We start from the raw sequence: 7,688 nt of genomic DNA, 5'->3' as shown, positions 1-7,688 counted from the left end.
GAGGGGTCTGCAAAAAAAAATGGGGCTGCCCATCACGATGCCCTAATACAACGGAAGACCTCCCAGGTTATGACTTGCAAATCCTATAGGGGGCTCAGCCCCCCACCCCCCGAGCTCCCCCATAACTTGAACTCTTTGCACTTCCCAAGCGCCCTTGGAAAGGCAACAGGTTAAAGGGACTGCCCCTTTGAACCCAAATAGCCTGCAGGCATCGTCCCCCACGCCACATGCATGAGTATTACAAAAGAATATAGCGGGGAAATAACAGAGCTGGAAAGGTCAGATCAGGCGGGAGGCAGACAGGGACAGGCCAGCCCTTCGACCGAACGTGCTCCCGGCTCCGACGTGCATTATGCACCTTCCTGACTCATGCTGCTTTTGGTACAAAGCTCTCCCTTTCCCCCACAGCCCCTGTGAAGAGATCTCTGGCCGGCTTGTTTGATTTCCAGAATTATTTCCAGGGGTGTCAGTAAATCTCTCTGTTGTTTGCTCTGATGCTGGCGGGTGCTTGGAAGATGATAAAGATGATGGCGAGATCCAGTCTTCCCACGCTCCCTCCCCCCCCACGACAAGCAGAGAGAAGGAAAACGTGCCCCCTTTGGAAATTTGTCGGGCTTATCAAGGCGATGAGCTAGATCGCCGCTGGCTCGTGAGCGCCAGTCTCTTGCTTGTGAGCATCTCCAGTTAAAGAGAGAGTCAGCCTCTGTAAGATTTAGGGAGAAAGTAGAGGATGGATCGGTCTTTGCAAAGGACGGTAAACCAGGGACCCTTAGCAGGCAGGTGCTATTGGAGGGGCGACTAAAAATAACATCCGAAACCACTGCTCTTTTCACAGATGCTCCCCGAACAGCCCTCCAGTCTCACGAAGATGGATTTCGCTTAAATCAACAGAAGAATCTGTTCATGTACTACAGCTTCCGCTTCAGAGGCGGCAGCAAAAGTCAATCCAGGCTCCAGAAGAAAGCCCGGTTTTATGGCAGCTATTAATTTAGAAAGGTCTTTATTGTATTCCTGTAGCTTTGATTTAATAGAAGAAAATCCATTCCCCACAGGTTCTATTTATGCTACGTTTAAGCTGACCACACCAAATTAATGTTCGAGCTCTCAACCCAGTCACAAAAAAGCAGTTTAATAAATTGATCTTCAGCTGTTACCAGCCAAGTGAGTTTGCAAATGGCAAATTCTTTGAGTACAGGGACAGTGGACTCTGACCAGCACACGAAAGCTGGGCTTCCTTCAATATTTATCCAAGCCAAAAAAGCCCATGTCTGGGTCCACGGGAGCAGATGAGAAGTAGCAGGCTCCAGAAGTGTCTGCCCGATGGTGGATATAGTGGCTATGTTCTGCATTTGATGCGTCATTGAAGGGAAGAAGCAAGCTGAATGCAATGCAGTATTCAGCCCACACCACAAAGAACCACCTTCATCTTCATCCCACGCAATCCAACAAAGGTTGTGGCAGCCGATTTCATACGGTCATCATTTTCAAGACCAGGGAGCAAGAAACCTCAGCCATCTGTGTGGGACCCAGAGGCGAGGCACAGGCAGGCAGGTGTTGCATCTGCTCCTACACCAAGACCTAAGTAAGGACTAAGAGCTGCCGCTTGGAGCCTCCCCCATGTCCCAGCCCCTCCATTTCAATCAAGCTTGGAAACGTGAACCGGCAGCACTAGGAAGAGATGGTAGCAAAAGGCAGGCCACTTGCCTGGCTTCATCCCCAACAGTCCTCCTCCAACGGAGACGACTAATCTGACAGACCTGTGATGAAACTTCCCAAGGGACTCTTTCCCGGGGGTCCAGGACAATTGGTTTTACTGATGGTTTAGACCTTCCAGCATGGTCACGAAGGGGAGAGGCACAGACCCCAGGAGCCTCCTCTCCTGACAGAACAAAGGTTAAATCGCCTGGGTATTTTTATCCAGTCCAATCCGGGCAGCTCAAGGCCCCCCCCTTGGGAAGCAACCCCATGGACCATAGCACCTCTGCCCAGAGGTGCAATTCGGCAGTCCCAGGGGCCCAGCCAGGAGGAAACATTCCTGGAAATTCAGCTGCAGTTTTCCTTTGCATCTCTCTATAAGGGAAAAGCAAACTGAGGCATCAAGCAAGCCCAAGCAGCATATAACTACCCGGTGCAGCAAGCGGTGGCCCCTTGCCCCTCACGTGCCCATTCTCATATCGTCTCCCAGAGCCAGGCTGCGACCTTTAACATGCGCAATGTTTATAGCCGCACCTCTGCTGCCACAGTAAGCCTCTACCTGAGACGACTGCAAATCCAATTAAGAGGCATATTAATCCCTCCCAGAAGAGGATTCAGCACAGTGCTGCAAACTTCCTGCCTGGGCCAAAGCCACGGGTACATCCAAGGCTTGCTCTGCAGTCAAAGAGGAACACAACCTCACCCACAGCCATAATCCTGCTCCCCTCCCTGCCCTTTACTGGCTCCTCAAGGCACAGCGTGTGGTCTGACATCCCATATTAGAAGGCAGACGGCCGGCTTTCTGGTCCGGGGATAGGATTCTCCCCAGCTGATGTGCCGTGGACCTGTGCCAGGGTTTCATCCTCCAGATGAGACTGCAGAACCTGGGCGGCGCAGACCAGGACTCTGCCTCTCCATGGAGATGGTTATCATGCAGCCATCTGGAAGTCTAACGAGCCTAGTTTAAATCAAGCCTTACAAGGATGGTTTAATTCTCCGAGTCCAGCCCCTGCCACTTACATCTCAAGCCGCTCTGTAACAGATGGCTTCCATGCCAACCAGCGTGGCATGGGTTATGATTTTAAATCAGGCAAAATGTAAATCAGAGGCAAATCCCCGAAGAAAACTACTCTCCATCATAAGATAGTTTCAGCTTAACAATGAGAGATGAATCACTGTCCACTCCTTCCTCTGTCAAAGCATTGGTCCTGCACCGACCACCTTCCCTGCTCTCAAGCCCTCGAGAATAGGAAATCAAACTCCTCTGCTCAGTTCTGCAGGGGGTTTCTGTACTGAAGTGCCACCAGGGCACTGAACGTCCAGGCTTAGGGCTTTGATACAGTCATTTTGGGCAGCTCTTGGAGCTCCTAACTCCCGGACTGTCTGCACATTAACACCTTTAAGTGGCTTAAAGCACTTATGTGGCTCAAAGTTATGCCACTCCAGGGCAGGATTATCTCCGATCCGCACAACACAGCTCCTGTTCCACTGTGGCATGGCCACTCCACACATGTGCCACCCAAGCTGAAGGCCTGACTGCAAGCTAGCACTAAGCTGATCCACATCTGTGCGGCTCACAGAGTCGCGTGCAACACAGCCCAGCAGCACAAAGAGACTAGAGGAAAGTTGCTTGAAGTTCCACTTACCAGACAAAAACTTCCTTACAAAATTGCTGTCTTTGCCAGGGCGTGCTTTACACCATGCATCTAAGTGCAGTGCACGTTGACCAATGGAAAAAAAAGAGTAAAATGTTGGGATTGCTGATGTCACTGAGGTGCCTAGGACCCTGCTGACAGCAACAGGATTAGGTGCCTGGGACACTGCTGAGCTTCTGAAAGCTGCTCGAAGTCCTCAGGAGGCACATCCCAAAGACATCTCCAGAACTAAAAACAAGGCTGAATGTTCAAAACACTCCACATTAAAGTCTACCAACGTCCCTAAAACTAACCCACAGCGTCCCGGAGACTGAACTGGAAATCTTCCAGCAAAGCAAGGCTCTAGATGGAGTTACTACAGCGTGCAGAGGTCGAGCTCTTCTGCTTCAGTAACCAACCTTGGAAAGGGGCCAGCCCATGCAAGCAAAAAGAAACAGGGAAAGCATTTGAAAGCCACACCTTGGTACAGTGATTCAGTTCCTAGAAATGTCAAGACAGCCAGTCTCCAGTCCCACTGCGGGCTGGATTGCACCCACCCTAACCCCAGCGTGCCTGCTAGACTCCACAGCTGCACCTCTTGGAGGATCTTGAATGCCATAACGTGCCGTTCCCTTCTCTCCTTCCTCCCGTCTGACACGTGGCCCAGTGAATCCATGGACGCAGCATCTTTTAGATACTCCTGCGATTAGCAAGCACCAGCACACACGGCTACTCCAAGCTGTTGCAAGGTGCCCTGATCCTTCAGGAATGAAAGTGCATGCTCAGAGGAACCAGGTGGTCTACTGCAAAGAGCAGCTTTCACCTGTCGCACCGAACCGCAACCACCCAAGTAGGAAGCACCAACAAATCTGCTACACGATGCAGGGTCAGTTGATCATTAATGGTTTCGAAGCAGATCCTTGAGTTGTAAGCACCATCCTTTTGCCTTTCTTTCCTCAGCATACAGTCCATGATGTTGCGCCAACAACAATGTCTCATGGGCAAAGGCTTGGACTGGCGGGTAACTTAGAACGGCAGCTCCTGTACAGTCAGGGTTGTACCTGGTCCACACAAAGCATTGTAGGCCACAGATTTTGCTCCCAAAATATCATGTATTCACTTCTAGAAAGGTGTTGAGACTTGGCCGCGGAGTCCGTCTTTCAGATTCACTTGATGGTGTGCCCTCTTTAAATAGTGTCAGCGTAACCTTTTGGGCAGGGATAGGGTGAGGAGGCCAGCTGGGTGCTAGACACAGGAGTCCGGCATGCTGCCGCGTCAGGGTTGGCATTGTAGAACACACAAAGCCCCGAAGAAAAACTTACAAAAACATGAGAAAGTCGCTGCATACATCTCAGAGCACCTCTGCTGCCACGAAAGGAGGAAAACATCTCCTGGCAGTCACAAAAGAGAAGGATCAGCCTAGATTTGCTGCATTAATGCAAGACGGTAATTTATGAGCAGCTCATTAAAGCTCCTGTACTGAAAGGAGTAACCTAGATGGAAAGGGGGAGGGGGGAAACAGCTCTTGTTTCATGCATGATCAGCTGGTGATTGTACCTTGTTAAGAGGACTGATAAGTTCAAGATCTTCCCAGGAAAACTAATACCTTCATTTACCTCCAATGAGCAGAGATGGTGCTGGGGAAACCAATTTAAAAGTGTTTCCTCACTCGTGTCTGGGTTTACAAGTCAGGTGAGAAAGGCATTTATGTACGTGGCTGGTACTGGTTCTCTCGTACGGCTCGTAAACAGCACAGAGCACCAGAAATCAGTCTCCTCCCAAGCACAAAAAGCCTGAAGAGGCATTCGGTGCCAAGCTGTCAGGTACATCACTCCGATTTTTCCACGTTAGATGCTGAGCTGAGTCGCCGAACAATTAAAAGTGCATTATTGCAACACGCACTGGGAATATGCAAGCCACCCACCGGATGAATGCTGGGGGATTGTTGAGTGTGCTCAGTACGTGTGTGCCAGAAGCTTCTCTCCAATCCTCTCTCTCTTTCACCAGCTGCTACCAGCACAACCCGAGGAGCACAAACCAGATTTCAATGCCTTGCACAAACCAGCGCCCGCGCAAAAGGGGAAGAGAAGAGCCCCTGTAAAACGGGAAGGAGAGCTTTCTCTCCTGTGCTTTGTTTTCAAATGGCTCAACCGCATTGGCAAAACTTATCCCGGAAGTGAAAGTCTGGGTGAGAACAAAGCTGCTGGGGTCTCTTGGCCCCCGTGGTAAAAAAAAAACGCTGTCAGTGTTTGAAGTGGTCAAAGACAATCCCTTTGCATTGAAATGCCTGCACTGTATAACTTTAACTGTGCTGTCTCAGCACACAGTGCCTACTATATCAGATTGTTCATTTATAACCCAGGAGCAGATTCTTTCATTGCATACAATGCTGAATCCTTCCCCAAGAAAACATCCGAGCGGTAGCTCTGCAGCTCTATTGACTCAAGGCACCCCCCGCTAGAGTCAAGCATCCCGTGGAAAATACCAGCTCTTACTTATCACTTGATTTTTGACTATGGAAAAATACCAGAGCAATTCTGTTTCAAGCAACTCTGAAAGATAGTAGCAGGGCAGAATGCTTTTAACACTATTTGAAACCTCCGGGTTTACCCCGTGAATCATGTTTGCGCGCCCAACGGTGCTAACACTGGGGGCACCCCTGAAAGGATCTCAAGGCAGCCCAGGGTTGAGGCTCATTGCTTTAGAGCAAACCAGGGCAATTTGCAAGGGAGCATCATGAAAACCAGTCTAAACATGTGGCCTTCAGTTTGGATCATAATTCAGGTTTTTTGGAAGCCTTCTGTCTGTAATGAACTGCTTCTGCAAGATTGTGGGGAGTATTGCAGCAGTGACCCAGTGCAGCTATCCAACCGCCAGGACCAGCGGGTGGAATCGGTTGGAAAGAGAAGAAGGACACAGGGCAAAAGATATGAGCTGGCCAGATCCTTAATACGAGACAGTGGTGCATTTACAGACAGGAGCCAGGGGACAAGAGTCGCCGACAGAGCATTTGCAGAGTTGCAAAAGCATCAGGAGCAAGGCAACTTGGAGGCAGAGGTAGAAGCAGCTCTCAGACAGGTCAGGCTGACAAAGGCAACTGGAAAAGCCATTCCCTGCATGCCTGACCTGCAGAGTAAAGAGAAGGGAGGGGAAGGAAGTGCAGCGGTGTGAATCAGAACAGAGGGCAGTCATTCGACTCTCCTGGGCAAGTACAGAGTTACGGGTTATGCTCTAGCAGGGAGGACCGCAGGCACCACGCTCCAGGCCTGTGGGCGCTCTTTTGCAGTCAGCAGGGCCCAGTGTGGAAATCCAGCCCCCGCCGTACACGACTGGGTCTGCACATGGAGCTGCCGAGCCTGGGACTTGTGTGGGAAGATGAGCTGTGGTGCCGGCCCGGGCCCCCAACAGCGCCATCCGCTCGCTCGGTGTGGCCCGACACGGCCGTCTGCCCAGCCGGCCAGCACCGCTGAAGTTTCCCATGCTGGTAGCTGCTACTCGGCCAATTCAAACAAAGCCACTTCCCCAACCATTTACAGCGGCACCAAAAAAATTAATAAACCGCCCACCCGAGCTCACCCTGAAATTTTACCCCGGAGTGACAGCCGCGGTGATTATTATACAAGCCCCTAGAAAATGGGATATTGGTGCGAGCAGGGAATGGGATCCACAGCCCAACCTTCCTCTGACAGCTTTGCATTGACACGGCTGAGTCAGGCCTGCTAGGCAACTCGTCTCACCACAGGCTGTAAACAAGCATGATTCATTGGCACAAGGAGCCTCATTTCACATTCCCTAACCCGGATGCGGACACGAGAGCAGAGCCAGCCAGGCCCAGGCACTGGCCAGCCCCAGGAAACCATCTGCAGCAGCTTTGTGCCAGGACACTAAAAGCATTCGAGTTTTAGGAGCTTCCTGCAGTCCCAAATCATAGACAATGAGGGTGGGATGGGACCTCAAGAGGTCACATCTAGTCCAATCCCTGCTCCAAGCAGGGCCAGCACCAACTCCATCCCAGCCAAGGCTTCATCTACTTGGGTCTTAAAAACCTCTAAGGATGGAGATACCACAACTTCTTGGGGTAGGCTATGTAGCGGGCCAGTAGGGGGTGCTCCTGCGTTGAGCTGCCCACCTCGCTGCGCCCACCCACCTTCCAGGCTCCGAATGCCTCCCTAGGGGCGCCTTATGCTCAGCCGACCCCTCTCCCGGAGCACACTTGCTAGTCTGGGGGTAATGTCGCCGCCACCACCCCGAGAAGGGACTGTCTCGGCCCTGTGTCCTTGGGGAAACACAGGCCTAATAGTCCGACGGGTACTCGACCCGGTACAGGCACTTGGGGCACCTCCCCAAGTCAGGGGGCAA

General features: G+C 51.4%; 1 protein-coding gene across 5 annotated transcripts in view; it reads right to left on the bottom strand.

Annotated features, from left to right (window-relative positions):
• The window catches only part of BAIAP2 (BAI1 associated protein 2), a 65,204-nt gene that overhangs the window by 52,377 nt on the left and 5,139 nt on the right, over positions 1–7,688 (bottom strand). The window contains exon 1 of one of the 5 annotated variants that reach the window (XM_019542282.1): positions 3,810–4,020. The exons of 3 other annotated variants lie outside the window; for them this stretch is intronic. In XM_019542282.1, the coding sequence (XP_019397827.1) occupies positions 3,810–4,005 (196 nt within the window). In that variant the 5' untranslated portion in view covers positions 4,006–4,020. Of the gene's footprint in view, positions 1–358; positions 746–3,809; positions 4,021–7,688 lie in introns of those variants that run through there. One more of the 5 variants, XM_019542284.1, reaches the window with a different exon arrangement.

The sequence above is a fragment of the Crocodylus porosus genome, unplaced genomic scaffold (assembly GCF_001723895.1).
Source record: "Crocodylus porosus isolate Cpor-Errol unplaced genomic scaffold, CroPor_comp1, whole genome shotgun sequence".
Lineage (NCBI taxonomy): Eukaryota > Metazoa > Chordata > Crocodylia > Crocodylidae > Crocodylus > Crocodylus porosus.
This window is presented reverse-complemented; position numbering and strand designations above follow the sequence as displayed.